Here is an 18,748-nt window from a genome sequence, read left to right on the forward strand (position 1 = left end):
ACTATTCATCCTTCGCTTATACCTATTTTAAACTGTACACATTTGAACTAAATTGCTGATTTATATTGCACATTTCAAGGGTAGCAGGCAGGAGGAGAACCTTGAACCCCAAACTCTTTCACATTGCTCTGATATAAAGAATCACTCAATTATATGGTTTCTTTATGCAGATTTTCCTTCAATGTTGTAAAGAAAGAATACAATGTTCCATTAACAACTTAAGAAATGAATCCAGTTGATTGTGTACCTGGAGGGTTTTGGTTTCTTTGAATTTATATACTTTTGTTTTAAAAATTGACTGCAGTGAGAACCTTCTGGCTTTGACTCTAAATGTGTTGGAATACAAGCGTATGAAACTCCTGTTGAGTTAGTATTACTAACTGCTCATTACTATTCACATCTGCCCGTTGGAATCTCTTAGGTTACCAGACAAGTTCTATCCGCCACCAGGGACATGGTGCTGCTGCTGTTGACCTAGAAAGTGTCCCTTGAATAATCAAATATACATCAAATTATCTGTCTGCATGTATAATGATCTCTGGATGGACTTCAAACCGCATGCAAGTGTCTGTAATTTACCAAATGAACTATGCTGTCACACGATAGAGTCACTTACAAGATAATCGTTATTTCCCCAAATAGCTCTAAATTTCAGGACACAATTTCCACTCTCCCCCCTTCACATCCTTCCATTGTGGTGTGGGGCGAGTAGGAAAAGTGTCCGCTGTATCTCAAATTGTCTGTCGTTTTTCACAAGGGGAATTCTTTGAAAGTTGATCTGTTTTCTACAAAATGTAAGTCAAATGAAAGAATACAACATGTACGGTCACTGTTTTTGTTTACTGTAACTGTACCTCTCTGCAATATCCTGGTTTGTAGCTGTATGGCACGAATTGAAGATACCTTTATGCAGCCATTGTCCGCGAGCAAAGATTGGTGACAGGTATTTCATCAAAGCAGCGACAAGAATCTGAAAATGCCTTTTAGTCGCATGAACAGTCGAGAGAGCATCATTCTCTTTATTAATGTGGCACTCAGCTCTAATGTCTTTTTGTCTTTTCACTCCATTTTAGCTTCTTATCCATTTGTTTTCAGCCCATTCATCATTGGTTTTCCCTCTCCAAATGTGTTTCTCAGTTTAGCTCTGTATGCAAGGCCAATTCATTTTCTTTCACATTGTCATTGGCTGGATGCACAGGTTAGGGTATTACTTTGTCAAACAAGTAAAACATTTTACAAATGAGTCAAGTTACTGGTTGCCATCCAATCAGAGTTGGGGTGTTGACAAATAAATCAGACAATACACATGCAAATGAGTGATATCCCCTGCAGCTGAGGTCTTGACAAGTCTTGATATAAAATTCAAGTCCTCTCTTCGAGACAAAGACAAAACCAAGTAGAAATGCGGCAGATCAGACAAGACAATGAACTTCAAAAAGTGGTCTCTAGAGTTGTTTCAAAACAAGTATTCTAGTAATTGAGACCCCATGTTCTCGATTATTGGCCCATAGTAATACCCACACCAAAATTGTTCCAACTATATTGAAATATTTGCACATTTGCATTTAGATTCAACCTGCTGCCGCCTCTACAAAATGTTTTTATTCATTGGGGGTGGATGACTTATACAATAATTTCGCTTGTTGGTGATCTGAGCTAGCTACGGATGTTGTGAGTGAGTGAGTGAGTGAGTGAGTGAGTGAGTGAGTGAGTGAGTGAGTGAGTGAGTGAGTGAGTGAGTGAGTGAGTGAGTGAGTGAGTGAGTGAGTGAGTGAGTGAGTGACTGAGCAGGCGTGGGTGAGGCTTCCTATCTATTTGAGGGAGAGAAAACGCGCATGCAGCACTGCTCTCGCTCCCAGAGTGAGCCCACTTCACAACCCCGTACAGCTCCCATTGATGAGAGCGGCACTTTTCGCCCCCGAATCCCCCCCCCCCCCCACCCATCCAGACACATTTAATGCATTAGAGACTTGCTTAAAGATAATCTGCCAAAGAGAAAATGGTTATATTGCAGAGGTCAGACTGGGAAAGCTTTTATGTAAGACTTGCTTACCTTGCTATCTATTCCATTTTTCCAGGTGCAGTGAATGATATAGGTGTGTGGACATAGTTGATCCTTACTTCTCTGTTTTGTTTAGGCTCAGTAAGTGATCAGTGCTGTCTTCAAGTTGAACCTGAGGTCACTGAGAGCTTTAGGATAGGATACTTTGGCTTCGGAGGCTAATGTTTTGATTGGTTGGCAGGCAAGAGAAGAGGACGTGTGTGATGGTCCTGCCAAGTCCTGGAGGGGAATAAAGTGCTGCACTCCTTTTGTTGTGACATCCTGACTTCAGAAAGCAGGCATCGTTCCTGACAATCGCAACGCTCTGGCAGCTAAAGTCACCTTGAGGCTAGTCAGTGAGTGATGCCAAAAGACGCCGAAGAGCCATGCCAGTTATAGCAGAGGCCTGCTCCTGTGGAAGCAAATAGTCAATATAGCGCTTTGTGATACGACAATACACAATATACTCTGACAGGCTTCGGCCACCAAACAATCCATGTCTTGTTCAGTGGTTACCAACCTTTGTTTTCTGATGTTCCCCGACAGCCATTGAGTGGAGCTCAATAGGCTACCTCTTCAACCCAAGCCTTCATGTTCTAAATGTGGTTTTAGTGTCTATGCATTATGAAGTAGATGTTCTCTAACTAACTATTGTACATAGGCTGCTTATAGTACATTAATAAGTAGCCTATTGTTTCGTAGTTTTACTGTTTGGAGTGGCGAAAGCTATGGAGTCACCGTCAGCTATCCATTACCTTTCGCAACTGTTATAGCCTAACTATTAATCAATTACTTTTGACTGCTGTTTATCCTTTACTTTATGATAACTGTTTCAAATGGTTATCCATGACTTCATAAAGCAGCAGTTTAAGGCTACGTTTAGATATATATCGGGCCGGTTTCACAGACATGGATTAAGCCTAGTTCTGGACTAAATTGTACTTTCAATGGACAATCTCTATTCAAAACTCCATTTAGTCCAGGGCTAGGCTTAATCCATGTCTGTGAAACCGGCCCATCAACTGTTAACCTATTACTTTAAGCTACTTTTCTCAACAGTTTATTCAGAGCTTTTAGCTAACTATTTCAACGTTTATCAAATAATTTTAGCTAATTGTTTCGACTGTTGCGCTTACTTTACATTAAATATATCAACTATTCATTGATTACTTTAAGCTAACTGTTTTAACAGTTCTACTTTTATCACATTCATTTGTAATCCTATAGCTGTTTTTTTTCCTCCTTAACACAAATATGTGGATAAGTTGTGTTTATTTGCTTTGTTGTGCTTTCAACCCACATAGCTTACCCGCTGGCAACTGCAGTTGCAACCCCTGTGGTAGAAGGACCCCCTGATGGGGAATCATTACTCCCAGACACTCGGCTCAGACACAATGGATACGAGGATGAAAGACATGGCGGATGATGTTTGATTATTCATGCCAAATGTATTTATTGACAATTTACAGTACACAATGAACACAAATAACCCTCTTGACCACTGTTCAACAACAATATGTACTGTGCCAATCACCTTTGTTATCGTTATCTGTTAACAGACAGGATGAATTTCCGGTATGCTCTTTGAATAAACAATCACATAAAAACCTATTGTCTGACTGTTTTTTAAATGATTTCATTCACAGGGTGGGCAATGACACAATCAGCAATTGCATTTACGGAGAATACATGTACTATAAAGGTAAATCAAAACTGCTGTCAACAACTAACATGGTAAAAGGTAGGTAGTTATTTACTGCTATGAGCCCAGTACAGCACAGTCTCTGTGGCAGAGTAGCCATCTTTCACATAGCTGTCTTTTCTTCTTTTTGTGGTGGTGGTGGGATACTTTGGTGGGTGTGTTGCATCCCAGAAATACATTCTGGATCAATACACAGTCCAAGTAATACTCCATCCGCTTGTTTTGTTTTTGCTTATTTACCATCTCCTTCTGGTTTAGTCTTTTCTCCACATTTAGCTTCTACTTTTCAGCCTTGAGGGGAGGAGAAGAGATCTGTCCAGGCTTTCCCCTGACTCCCATTCCCGCCTCCTCTTTCTCTCTGTCTCCCTCCCCCCTCAAGCATAGCGGTCCCAGTGCTATACGTGTCCAGACTTGGACAGGTAGGCTATGAGGGCCACAACCACCCCCACGTACATCCCTGTTCCGATGGTGATGGAAAGAGCAGCCAGGAAAAGGGCTCTTCTGGAGCTCATTCCTGCTCTGGAGAAGTCTCCCTTAGCGATGGCTTTACCGGTCTGACAAAACAAAGCAGAGAGTGAAATGAGCCAGTGTGTTACTCATCAATACAGAGTGTATGAGTAGGTGTTAAGGCATAGTTAAAAGAGAGAAAACAAGAAATGCTCTCGGGGATCCATTAGTTACCATGGCAATTAGGTCATTTTCCCTCCGACTATGACAAATGTGTTGTTTGGGTGTTTTGGTATGCTATCGAAAAAAATTAGCCTGGCCTTTATATATTCTTCTGACATATTATTTTCTGTTCCTCCATAATTTTCTCTGTAATTACTGAGGAAGATGTTGCGAAACCACCAGGATTTACTTTGTTTGGTTTGAGGCTGTAGGGCGCAAGTAATATTTTGAAGCAGAAAAATAATAATGACGACATTAGCAAAATGTAAGGTGATTCTGTAATTACTCAGCGATTGATTAACAAATAAAAAAATTTCATTTCAATGCATTGGTCACATGCAAAGTCTGTGGAACAAAACCTAAATGCTAACGGTTTTCTACAGTTAATACGTAGGATTGACAAGCAGGCTGAACCTGCTGAATTTACGTAGTCAATCATCTGAGAACAACCTCGAGGAGGGTCACAGGGTGGAAAATGGGCTGCGGTAGCACTTGTCAGAGTGCTTGTGCTCGCTGACCTTAAATGGGAATGCAGTGCTATCAGTGTTAACGACTTGATCTTGAGGTCTCGGGGCCTTTACCTTGTGAGAGTAGTAAAAGGCAACGATGCCCAAGGGCCAGAAGCAGCAGAGCATGGAGAAGATGGCTAGACCCAGGTAGTCCCTAGGGGGCAGCACGATGAAGTTGTCCTCACTCTCGCTGTCACTGGAGCTGTCACTCTGGAAGACAGCGGGTTGATGAGGAATAATTAAAGGTCACAAAGGAAAGGGTGATTATACTGCTGTGTACAATTTGTGAGAAAAACCACACATTCACAAAATGAAACGGAAGGTGAGGGGCAATGATCTTGAGATTGACAACTAAATGATAATGGAGTGAGGTCGAATGTGTGAAGATAGTTAGGTGTACTTTGGACATCCCCCCAACCCCCACCAGGCCAGTGTATATTGGTCCACCTCCAGGACAGGATGTGCTCAGCCAGCCAGAGAGGATTTGGTTCTTCTGTCAACACCCATGAGCATCCTGACAGATAACACGAGATAAACGGATGGTTCCATCATTGAGCGGTGACAGGGAAAACAGCAAGAAGACAGAGTCATTTATGTGGTAAATTGCCTTTACAGCCCTTACGATGCGGCAAGTGTTCAACAATCTCCCAATACTGTTCCTCAGCACGCAAACTTGGGCCACAAGGGCTGATGGGGCTAAGGAATGATAGATTCGAAACGCCACTCCGGCTACATTGGCACATCGTGCCTGCAGCGAAGATGGCCAATGTGACTGCATGGGTGACCTTTAAAAGGACGCAGCCTTACTTTTCTCGAGTGTCCCAGAAATGGAGTGGATGTTTGACTAAATAAATGGCCCCAGTAAGGAGAAGGTTCTATTTGTTAGTCTTGCTGCCTGCAGAGATCAATCAAAGCAGGGAAACGGAAGGCACGAAATAGAAATCAATATGTAAGGCAGGAAGCAACCATTTTGGAGGTAATTAAAGAACAGTCCGAGAGGCGAGCAAAGAAAAAAGGAACCATACTTATTTGCTGGTGACTGCATTTTTAAGATTTTTTTGAACAATTTTCTACATTAACCAATCCAGAGGATTAAATGCAAATATCTTGCACTATTTTAGGAGCATTTCAATGTGAAACCCCCTATTTTAATGTTAGTGGGAAGTGGAAGACAGCAGCCCTCCACTATCCAAACAGTTTCCAAACAGCTACCTCGGGCCGAGAAAAGATTATGAAGCGTCCTGTTATCTGCTTTATGAACACTGTCCACCTGGACAGCTGGGTGTGATCCATCAAAACAGCAGCTGGTCATAATATCCACATAATCTGAAATCACATGAATAAACCGGTTGGAACAAACAGCAGTAATCTCCTTGTATCTCTGAAGCAAGACCTGATAACAGTGACAGCCTGCCTGACTGCAAGTCCGGCCAGGCTTAGGGCAGCACACTCCCAGTCTGGTCTGGTCTAAAGTCAATGTAACTGATGGAGCTCCATGGAGGCACAGTGCCTTTAACAACCCTGGCACAGCTCTCTTGGAGGCCTTATTATAGAGCCTGGAGGGCAAGTCGACTATACACAGACCCCTGCACCCTGCTACTCGGGGCAATCACATCGGTATCCTCCACACGTTCTTGCTACGTTGTTACCCGCAATACATTTTTTTATCCGTCACAGAGGTGTCATACATCCGCTGACTACACCTAGCTGTGGATTCCCAATTATAAAGTAACACTAGATTGTTTCTGTTGCTGGCACTAAACAATGGATGGGGTCCATGGCATGGAAATGTACTGTATTGGAAAACGGATATCTAACAACAGACAACAAATGGTGTAACGGACTATATCCTGTAATTTTATGACGTGTATGAATAAGCCCTAACCAGGTTCGCTCTCTCCCCCTACTTCTATTGTAAAGTCCTGTCAATGTTTGATTTGCATCAACACACATCTGGCACCGTTTGTGTGTGTGTGTTTTATGTTTCACATAACACATGGATCTTAGCATTGAGGCGAACATACAAACACACACACACACACACACACACACACACACACACACACACACACACACACACACTCACACACACACACACACACACACTCAGGCAGACACACAGGAAGAAAAGAGACGCAGGTGGTAAGCAAAAAGTCTCATATTTCCAGCTGGAAACCCAACTCTTCGGAGCACTGTTCATCAGATCTATTTGCTCTTCTGAATTGAGATGGAATAACTTGGGCTGCAGGCTCACCTGCTTCGACAGCCATGCATCAGCAGGGCTTAATACCCTCACAGCACAGCCGCCCTCATGGTATTAATGGCAGTCGCCGCCATGTCTCTATCTATCTGCCTGGCCTCCGAGTGACAAGACCTGGCGCCATCATCAGCCCAGTTAGGTGGCTATACTTCTTCATCTGCCAGCTCAGAGCCCTGGGTATTTCACAAGCGTCCCTGGATGAAATTAGATTTTTGCCACTTATGAAAAAGACTCTCTTGCTGTCACGGGTTTCTTCAGAGAGTGAAGTCATAGTCCTAAAACAATAGCAGCCTCTATAGATGAACGCAGACGTGTCACTTTTTTTTGTAGCATGTAATTATGAAACAAAAGCGTACAATTACCCTGCAATAGATTTGAAAGACCCGAAAGTAAGATGACCATTTAGAGAACAGAGTGAGAAGCGAATCACCCAGGCAGTCCATTAAAAATAAATTATTAAATAATAGGAATCGCACTTAAACACCATGACTCACTTTGTGCTGAGAGATGGCCCTGACAGGTACGAATAAGTGTAGTAATGGCTTTAATTACATATAAAAACTCAATATTCTTATTGCTCACTTATGTCAAACACTGCCAAATGCCAAGCTCTTACTTGCATCGTTTCTCTCTTTAAACTGTGAAATTACAGTAATTATCCCCATAAAGCTTTTAGCAGTAGTGAGAAAAGAATAATTATTCTGTATCTTCACAATTCTATCTGGGATATTATATTACATCACATACGATATAACCATGTCTGAGGATGCCATTTAAATATATGTTGCTTAGGGACCCAGTATATCAGGCACCTACATCTCCAAATGAAATAGCACTTAAGCACTGCACACTGCCATATATGCAGCTGACTCATTAATGTCACCTATTATTCTAACTGGAAGTTAGATTCAAACCGGCAGTTGGATTCAGGGCCAAACAGAGCAGGCTGGGCTTTGTGGAAGGCAGTGCTAAAAAAGACAGGCTCTCAAACATAGCGTTTCAGACAGAGGCTATATAAAAGGTTTTCTGTACATAACACTACAAAACCAGCTTCTAGAAGACACCCACATTACAATTTTGAAGCTGATAATTAGCATAATATGTGACCTTTAATATGTTTATTTGGCCTCTGACCTCATACTCAGGACCCTGCTCCTCCTCCACCTCGTATGACACCGTCAGAATCTTGGCGTCCTCCTCTCCTTGTGTGGCGTCCAGATGCTTCTCTGCACTCTCACCATCCGACACAGTGTCCTTACTCTCCATGAAAGTGGTCTCGAAGCTCTCGCTCTTGGAGTCCTTGCTGTGGAGACTCACATCGTCCTTGCACAGAATGAAGTTGGGCCTGTAGAAGGCCTCCACGGCCAAATGCAGGGAAGTGGCATCCAGGAACTGTTCAGTCTTGTGCTTGCCGTTAGTCCCAGTGTAGTAGTAGCCAATGAGGCTGTCTTGGTATGGTTGGTAACCCTGGTAATCGTTGTGCACCACCTGTCTGCTGGTTTTGTCCAGCAAGGGGTTCTGGAGCTCACTGAGGCTCTCCATGATGGCCCGTTCAAATGTCTAGTGGATTAGAGGATAAGGTCCGAAAAAGATTTGACAGTCTGGTAGCTGGAAATACACATTAAGTATAGTTAGAAATTACATTTGGTTAATAAAAACTGTAAGAAAATAACAAGCAGTGCAAGTCATTAAGTCATGGCAAATTATTGGGTAAACAAAGTTAATCTATTGGTGCATTGAAGCTATCAAGTCAGACCCAACATCGGATTTTAAGTAATTCAGGAATCTAGCACGAGTCCAGCACAGGAAATATTTAATTTTGCCAGGCAATCAGCATTCCTCTCACAAGCTCTCACCAGTTTGAGCCATAAAATCCCCATCTGCTGTATGTTCAAATCATGTGTCTGCTCAAACCCGCAGATTCATATAAACATGTAGGATAGGAAAAAAATCATCCTCAAGTAATGGCTGCCCGCATATATTTAAAAGCAAGGAGTGGCAGGTGCTCCTATAGTTTGCACTGCGTACTGATCACTTTGACTGTCTTTGGACGAGCCTCCTTGACTCCTGCTGAATGGTTTCCAAATGTGAATGGACAAATTAGAGGAAAATCATTATAAAAATGTATGGTTTAAAACAAAAGAACAGGCAGTAAAATTGTCACGAGAGACCATCACTAAGGCAACAGGTTTTCCAAAGAGAGGCTGTGTGATCAGTTACATCGCCACAAATCGAGTCAGAGTCATTTCATGTTTTTTGGCTGAAAGTGCTTTGGGGAGAAATGAGCCCCAGGGTGGAAATACACAAGGAAATGTGAGAGATTAAAATAAAAAGAGGAATAGCAGAACGACTGGATTTGTTTGGTTTGAGAAGGGGATTGAATTGCACAGACCTGGACCACAAACATTCAAGGGAACATGAACACCCAAAATTGTAATACCATCTAATGCGACAACTTGACAAGCTATAGCCTCAAGGCTTGTATCAACACCTAAACAAAAAATACAAAATAGGAACCCCCTCACAACGATGATGTTTACTGTATAGGGTTTCTAAATATTGCCTACACATGCCATAGTTTACTGTGACCCAAGAGGCAAGATCTACAGAAGACCTTTGGCCTCTGTGACCCCTTTACAAATGAAAGCTCAAATTCACAGTGGGATTCAGAGCTGTTTGGTGTGAATAATGTGGGCCCAGTGGCAGACTCTGAGCCCACACACCCAGGAGGACTCAGTTTACTGCAAAGTACTGTATCTTCCACACTTGTGTCCTGCTGCGGTCTCCACTCCCACACGCTGCTGCTGAGGCAGAGCCACTCTCCAGATAACAGGGAATTCCATTACACACTACATACATTAGACAACAAAAACAGCCTCCCACATGCACAAATAATTCATCGGACATGCAAAGATGTGCACTTTGCACATGTCAAGTGTGTGACTTTGACTCCCCAATGAGAACATACTGTCTCTGTCTCTCTTTCCACCTTCTTTTTCCTCTTTCAATCTATTTATTACAGTTTATGTACGTACATCTCACTCATTTCCCCCCACAAAGCCTACACACAAAAAACACATCAGAAATCATTGTATTGTGATGACGTCACATCTTTTCACTACACCTAATTTAAAAATGTTAAGGTGCTGATCATGAGGTAAATCTATTCACTCCTATCTATTTGTCTTCAGTGGTTTGCTATATTGCATGACAAAGAGACTTTCTATCTATCTACCCCGCAATAATAAGAATTACATTTCATTTTTTTTTAGATTCTAGTACATCTTCGAAAATCGTCTTACCTGTACTGGAAAATTCTCCCGCTGCTGTGTTGTTCAGCATCGTTCATCGGCGCAACTGAGTCGATGGAGACGGACGGACCCACCTTTCTACTTCACATGATCAGTTTTGGTGAGAAACCCGCCGCAGCTGCAACACAACATGGGCTATGGCATCCGTCTGAAAAAGGAAGTTATTCCGTGTGTGAGAGAATGGACTTTGCTCGCTGAGCTCTGCCCGCCATGGCACCGCCGCTGCGTCTGGCAGGTAGATTTTACGCACAGTCTCGCACTGACTGACTGGGCTCAAGCTCCAAACAACTCCGGCAGACGCTGAGCTACCTCAAGCCAAATGATTGGTTGCGTGTGCCGCGCTGTAAACTCTAATACCGTCCACGGATTTGACATTTCCAAAACTTGCCTTTGCTTTCCTCCAGCCCAGTGTCGCATGTGCTGACTGGGTTGTTGCTTTTACGCGCCTTTACCGAGATGCTATTTTGTCTCGTTGCCTAAGCAGTGAGTCCTTTGGGGAACAGGTGGAGTGTGGGGTGCCTCCCGAGACGCCGCTGTGTTTGTGTGTGTGTGTGTGTGTGTGTGTGTGTGTGTGTGTGTGTGTGTGTGTGTGTGTGTGTGTGTGTGTGTGTGTGTGTGTGTGTGCGTGCGTGTGTGTGTGTGTGTCTGAAATTCATTTGCATATCCTGTATGACTTGGACGATTGATTTGTTAGCTGTTCAAGTGTTATTTTTCCCCACTCCCAACGCCCACCAAATGAGAAAAAAACACAACACAAAAACTTCACACATCCTTATTTCTCTCTCATTCTACTGAATGCATGATAGGATTCCCCTCATTAACACGATTTGAGCTTTTATTCTCTCTGTCATGAATTGTGCCAATTTACCTTTAGCTTCTCCAAATGTCCATGGAGTGTGCACGACTCCAAATATAGCTTATATGACTAAGCCACTATTATATTCATTGCAGTTATATTTGATGAATATTTTATACAAACCCCATGCATTTATCATGAGCCTGCCAATTTAGTTGTGATTTTAACCCCGCACCCCTAAGCTGCTTCTGATGATTATGATTCTATGCCACAATTTCTCATTGTAAACGCTGTTAACATAACATTATATATATTTCCCATGCATGCAAGCAAACGGGTGATATCATATCATAGATTCCACACAGCTTAACTAAACCTAATTTATTTCTATGCTGCTGGGGAATAATAATGACATAAGTGCTTGTATTTACTGTGGTTTAGACTCTTGCAAAAACTCACTAAAAGCAGTGTGGCTTTCGGAGGCTGCAATGCTCTGCCAAGAGCTGAAAAGACAGATATACAGCCGATAAAAACTGGACACATATCTTATTCAGAAGGAGCACTCTCTTCCACAGGCTCATAAAAATGTCTGGAGTTAATAATGTGTATGCCCAGGCTCTGTCACTTTCACTGGGAGATGCATTAAGGCGCTGATGGACACTTTATGTGGGAAACATGGGGCTGCATTTAGAAGACTGGGCCTATATGAGCCGGCTGTCATGGAGTCACCTTGTGTTAACATGCACAAGGCAGTGTGGCATAACAACACAACCATGTCCCATGATGGATACCAAGTATATTAGAAGAGGGGGGTGAGGCGCCGACCGGAACCTGCAACTGTTTAACCACTATTCCTCTTTCTTCATAGTAGCAATTTTATAATGAAGATCTGTGTCTGAATGGCACACAAGCAACTGCAGCTCAAAACACCTACATCTAAAAAGAAGGCAAAACCTGTGCAGCACAGTAGTGTCACATTAGGGGCTCAGTTTACGAGAAGAGACGATTTCTCCTTGGACCAGGCTTTTGCAAGCTCTTTCTGTGGATGGACTGTGAATAATTATGGCCCTGACTGTGTGCCCCTTTCCTCTGCTCCATTTTCCACGCTATATTTAGGCACCCATGTCACCACATAGCAGATGCACTATTCGTCAAACATGTTGTCCTCAGAGTCTTGTAATTTCAAGAAACCAACCAAAAGATTGTTAGAGCTTAATATGCCGGCATTTGTGTGACAAACAACACTTAAGTATAGAATATGTTCTAAAAGTTACCACTTACTGACTCTCCTCCACACCACTGCTGATATCGCAGCCAACTGTTGACACCATGAACTTTGATGTGGCCCATTAACAGGCTTTAATCATTTAAACACTTTTGGGAATTAACCGGCCTAATCCGACTGGCAGAGAACGTATCAAACCACTTAATTTGATCTGGCCTAGCCGGCTTTTGCAAAGGAAGGGGGATTTAAGCAGCTTTTCCCAAATGCATCATTTCCTGTTTGATTAAACACTCCACAAGCCAATAGAGCACCTCTGACCACAGGAGGCGGATGAAGAAGAACAAAAATACACCTCTAAATCTGTAAAGAGACATTGGAGTTAACATTTCCTGTACAATTGGGACACAAGTGTGCAATTACAGCTGAAAGTTGTTGAATCTCTTTCACTATTTTCATATCAAAAAGATAGAATAGACAGATTCTTATACATTCATATGTGGTTCTTTTCTTAACATCAATGATTTCCTGCTGGTGGTGTTTATTGCAGACATCAGGTGATGTGTGAGGAACTGGACCATTTGGCCAACGAGGTCAGTGTGCAGTAAACAGCGGGGCTTCAATCCCTGCAGTGTCAGGTTCAGGTGCTAGAGAAGGAGGAGGACAGGCATTTTGGAAGCTGTGGGCAGGAACAAAAAGGCAAAAGCTCCTTCCAGACCTGCGGGCATGCTGCAAGCCTCCTGCTGAAAACCCACAAGTATACTGCCTAATATTCACCACCTGACTCAGGTTACAATGAGCTGGCTAGGAAGGGAGGGTGACAGCATCACGACCAGTTATGTAAATTAGACTTGGTGATGAGGAAGATAGTAGGTATAAGGTTAGAGAATAAATAATAGATCCAGCTGAATGGCTTCAGGCTGTGGATATTTCACCCAAAAGGAGCAAATTGAGCTTAAGTGCTGACAAGCGCAACACACACTCTTTTATAAAGCCCAGTTTGTTTACCATAAAACGCTGCTATCAGGCTCCCACATAATTCAATTCAGAGGGCTGTATTATAGAACTCCAATTTAGGTCTGATAGTAAAGCTAGGTGGGTGGATTTGGATTTTAAATGAATTTATTGGCCTCTTTCATCCAGTGAAAATGAAAATGAGCTTGTCTCCAACAGTGGCCTAGGTTGTCATAATGAAAGACATAATAGTCTGTGAATGCCAACATTATGAGAAGCAATTTCATTAAAGTGTTAGAAAGTTGCACACTATGTGACTTTTCAAGGTCCTTCTACAAATGTTCAATCAGAATATTAGTAGTGTGTGTCTGGAAGCTGGCCCACATCTGCGCGCGTCGATGCAGGGGGAATGGATGTGCTGGGTAGTCCCGAGGGACCAGCAGAAGCTTTTGGCTTCACAATTTTCCAACACACAAGTGCAATATGTTTTGGATTAGTTGAAAGCGCTCCATCAGGTAGGGGAGAGGTCGGAGTTTCTCATCCACGGTTTCAGACAGAAGTACCACTTTGTAGCTCTGCCCTTCACCTATACTAGAACACATCCCCTTTAGCGGTGCATAAAAACATGCAAAGTGTGCAACTTGGGAGAGATCCAGTCTGGAGCTTTAGTAGTTAACGTCAATCATAATTGCACTTCCTCCCACCGAAGGTAAGGGGAACGGGGACAGTGGGGAGCTTCTCATCTTCACAGATCGCTGGCACTCCTTACAGTAGCCGACCGTTCCACTCCGGAGAAACGCTGTGTGCAGATTAATGGCATCCTCTGTGGCGAGATTTGAAAACTTCCATTAATGGAACACCAATGATAATTTATTTGGACAGCCAAGCTGCTTCTCTGTGAATAATGAAGCAGCCCTGAGATCATTAATATGATGGATTCCCTCTAATGTGGCGATGCCGTGCCAGAAGTCTTAGCTGTTAAAAAAACAGGAAAAAACATAATAGCAGGGTACATTGTTTGCAATATTGATTCGTAGACTGGAAACAGCAAGGATCAGATACTAACACTGTGTCCCTTTTAAAGGGGATTAAAGTTTATTTTTTTCTAAATGTTATCTCAGAGGCTTACCATTTGAAACATTAGTGCTAATGAGCAACACGCTAATCCTGTACAGAGTGTTTTGAAGGCATACCAGGTGATGAGTCAGCCAAGCATGGCAGTCTGCTGTATGACTTGCAGGATATGTTTTCATACTTAATCTCATTGGTCCAATAAGAACAATTAACAGTTAAGCGAGAGCCAACTGCTGTCTGTGATGGAGTCCCAGGACCGGCCTGCATATTAAGCTATTAAGTTATTTATTAAACAGCAGAGGAGTTGGCTTAATGTCTTCAATATGCTTCTGAGGTAAACAAATGAAGCCAAATTCTGCCCATCAGTCTGTCAGCAGTGGTGGGACTGCTGCGCAAGGGCTATAAATAGGGGAAGGTATAGGAGCTTTTGAAGGTTAGGTAGAATGGCTAGGGGTGACTCATTGCCCTGTCTCTTTGCTTAATGTCAGTTACCTGGTGTTTGCACCTGTCACTGCATCCCCTAGCACCACATCAAAACTACTGACTTACACACACACATAAAAGCCTGTAGGTGTGTGCTTCAACTACTCTCTGCGCCACTGTATTAAAGAGGTCATAATGAATATTTTGCTTTAAAGCTATTGTGCGTAATTTCTGTCACCCCCATAAGGGATTCTGAGTAGGCTAATTACAACAACAATGTCAGTGCATCGACATGAGGTAAGCCTTCGGTGATCGCACATGGATTATATACCTTCTGCTCTGCTGTATCTTCAGGTTTTTTCTAAGCAGTAGAATCAACAACTGAAACCTTTCTGGGGGTCTTTCTGAGCTCCTGCGGCAGTGTCAGGGGGTGACACCAGTTGTTGCCATACAGAGAAATACAGAGAGAGTTTTGTGGAGCTATATCGCCCATAGTGACAAAACCAGAGGGTTTTTATCACTCTGCTCTGCACGCAGTTGTTCACTGTTTTAGCATCTTTCAGCTCATTGTTTTGATATTATTACCCGCACCTTTACTTTTTCGATTTTCGATGTCAATCTAGGCCTCAGCAGGCAGCTGTTCTCAGCAAACCCCTTTTTATACCACCAAGTCCAGCAACATTGCAACTCCATATTAATGCTAATGTTGTGCTGTGTCTATAAAGATGCAAGTATTTGCTAGCATATGAGCCACAACAACTTCATATATGAGAGTTGTGTTCAATTAATTGCAAGTTTAGACAATGACCTTACCAAAGCTGTTTGAATGAATAGGTGAAATATTATCTGCGGAAACTTAGGATTGCTTTGTCTTGCTTTTAGTTTTCCATAGTTTAGCTCCCCAGTCCTATTACCGTGCAGGCACTTGAGAGCCCTATAATAAAGACTGGTTCATTTACGGAAACCCTAATGCCTTTGTGCATTCTGCAGCTCCAGCATTCTTATCCAGCAATACTTTATCAGGGTGTGTAAGTTTTTTTATCGTGCACAATATCATTTGGTACTTTGTGAAAACTGAAACTGATGTAAAGATTGTAGTAGATTACGTAATCTTCTGCAGTGCAACACGTTTGAATACAATATATAATGCAGAAACAAAAACTGAAAAAGTAATTATTTCATTTCAGTCTGCATTATGTGTGCTCCGTAAAACCCCCCTCTGATTTAAATCAATAGCCACATGTTCCCCTATGTTCCCCTCTAATGTTCTTCTCAGAACTGTAATTTCAGGTGGGTTTATTGTCTGAGTCCTGGCAGGCTGCCGGTTGTGCCCTTATTCAAAAAGCTATTTTTAGTGCACACTGACACTGTTGCGACTAGTAAACAATACAAGAGACTCCAGGATTCCTGTCCACAAAGGTCGGGAAGGACTAGTTGTTTGTGTGTGCCTCTAATGGACCCGCAGGAGATGCCAATGTTTCACGTTGAAGGTCCAATCTGAACATAATAACATCACGCCAGAAGGCTATGACGCAGCGCCACATGATCGCTTTGTGTGTCAATGGTAGCTCCGCAGGATATGTGTTGACCTGGGCAGCCTTTTCAGATAATCAATGCCTGCTTGTGCAACCCCTGGGACGGGTGCAATCATCTATGGGATCTAAGATGAAGATAGATTAATTTCTTCGACTGCTCATCCATTCTAGTGCTCCTGTCCAAGACAGACATTGAAACAACCATGCTGCTCTGCCATATTAGTTTGCTCATCTATCCTGGGACAGCTGTCTGCAGCAATAGAGCGATCCCTGTGAAAAAGCAGCAAGGAGAAGCTATAGGTAGCTGATTTTTTGTTTTTGTTTTGTTGTTTATGTAATAAAAAATTTGAGAACCATGCGTTTGCTAGATAATGAAAGCTTCTGACTATGGTAAATACTTGACAACAAGTGTGAACTATAAATGACATTGCTTCTCCCTTGTTAGGCTGAATGGTAAATGCTTGGCTATGCATTATTCAAATGAAATGCAGTATATACAGTATATATATATTTTTTTTATAAGTTCAAGTCTGGAGTTTTCACTGGCGCAGTCACAGTCCCAGTTGTTTATACTTGTCATCAAGAGAGACACGGACGCTATCTGCATGATGTAAAGAGAACATCAAAACAAGTGGAGCAATCGGAGCACGCTAAACCACAGAGGAAGTGTTTGTTTTGCCTCTTAGTTGGAATTTTAAACTGAACATTGATGCATTTGAATAAATACATGCGCATAATATTATAAATCTAAATTTAAATCTCAACAGATTTATAAGATTCATGACAAACTAACTGTGACCCCAGAGATGATGGACACTTATGTTCAGTCCGTCCAACACTGGGGACTGCTCAAAGTATACATATTTTATTGGCATATCCATATTTTATTGAAGCGCTCATTAGGTTGAGTGATGGCTCGGATGGCGATATAATCAGGTTCTTTTTAATCTCTCATTCATTTCATAATGACCTATATTTCTCGCTTGACATTGAGTCAGAGGCGAGTATGCTATTTTTTACTGTGGCATCATCAGCGTGAAAGTAACATGTAGATTCACACTGTGCAAGCCAGAAATAAAATACTAATGTACGTGAGATAGTGATGGTTTTAGCGATAGCTGGATAACACAAGGACCTTTCCCTTAATTTAAAGAAATTAAATCAAATCGAGAAAAGACTGTGGATAATTATCTTTTAATGGCTAAATCAGGGATGTAGTGGTAACTAAAATGTTGGGTAGTAGACTATAGTTGGTGTTTTATGCCTGTTTGATTAGATCTTGTTTTCATGCCTATTATGTTAACTCATGAATGGCATATTAATCAACACTTTATTCTACGGCCACTTTAACAGCTTAAGCTGAAGGCGATCATAGATAAAAAGTAAAGGAGATCGCCAAAGTTATTACGGGCCATCTTGAGGGTCCCAAAATGAATGAAGGCAATCCATCCAATAGGCCTAGTTGACGATAAATTTCACTCAAACAATAATGTGTCTTAATGAGTGTGCAGCCAATGTAGCACATCATGTATGTACATGTGTGTTATCAAGGGATTTAAGTTTAGGGCACTTTAAGGTAAACATTACGTAACTGAAAGTCTCGGCATGACATAGAGTATAGCCTCCTCCTACAAAGTGTGTGTGTGTGCGATACTCCATAAGGGATGATTGTTTCCTAAAATAGGTTGACACCTTAAGGTTACCAAGTATGAGGTATAGAGGAAGGGATTGGTTTGTGGACATGTAGGGGAAGGCAATATGGGTTATATGGCTTGGTGCAATTAATTGACAAGAGATTTTTCCACTATATGTCTGGGCATTTTCATGTATTTTCTGTGGATACAGTGTGCTGATTAAAGTCTATGTGCATGTGCATATAGATTTGAAGTAATAAACATGTGACGATTGCTATAGCAAGGAGTGCTAATATTGAAGTGCCTAAATGGCTTTGGTCCATGTAAATGTTCCTGTAGATGCAGGCTTGCTCGCCAAGTTACACTGGCAGGCAATGTATGTGAGAAACAGGAAATCATCAACAGTCATGTAGGCAAGAGAAACATCTTCATGGAAGTGTTTGATTTATTTGTGTTTGGTTTGGCACAACAGGAGGAACAATTTAGATTCTGAATATTTATGCGAAAAAAACATCAAATTAATTTGCAACTAGAGAGGTGCATGCTCTTACCACAGTGGATATTTCTGATATGAAATCTTGCTGGACGTTCACAAATACTGTCTATTAGTGTTTGCGT

General features: G+C 42.0%; 1 protein-coding gene across 1 annotated transcript; it reads right to left on the reverse strand.

Annotated features, from left to right (window-relative positions):
* Positions 1-4,138: 4,138 nt before the first annotated feature.
* On the reverse strand, positions 4,139-8,723 carry LOC307261899 (synapse differentiation-inducing gene protein 1-like; the record flags this gene model as incomplete). Its single annotated transcript, XM_080042575.1, has 3 exons — positions 4,139-4,297; positions 4,994-5,131; positions 8,316-8,723. 3 exons carry the CDS (start codon positions 8,721-8,723, stop codon positions 4,139-4,141), a joined length of 705 nt encoding a protein of 234 aa, XP_079898701.1.
* Positions 8,724-18,748: the final 10,025 nt, after the last annotated feature.

This window comes from Ammodytes marinus (genome assembly GCF_949987685.1).
Source record: "Ammodytes marinus genome assembly, chromosome: 15".
NCBI classification, from domain to species: Eukaryota; Metazoa; Chordata; class Actinopteri; order Uranoscopiformes; family Ammodytidae; genus Ammodytes; species Ammodytes marinus.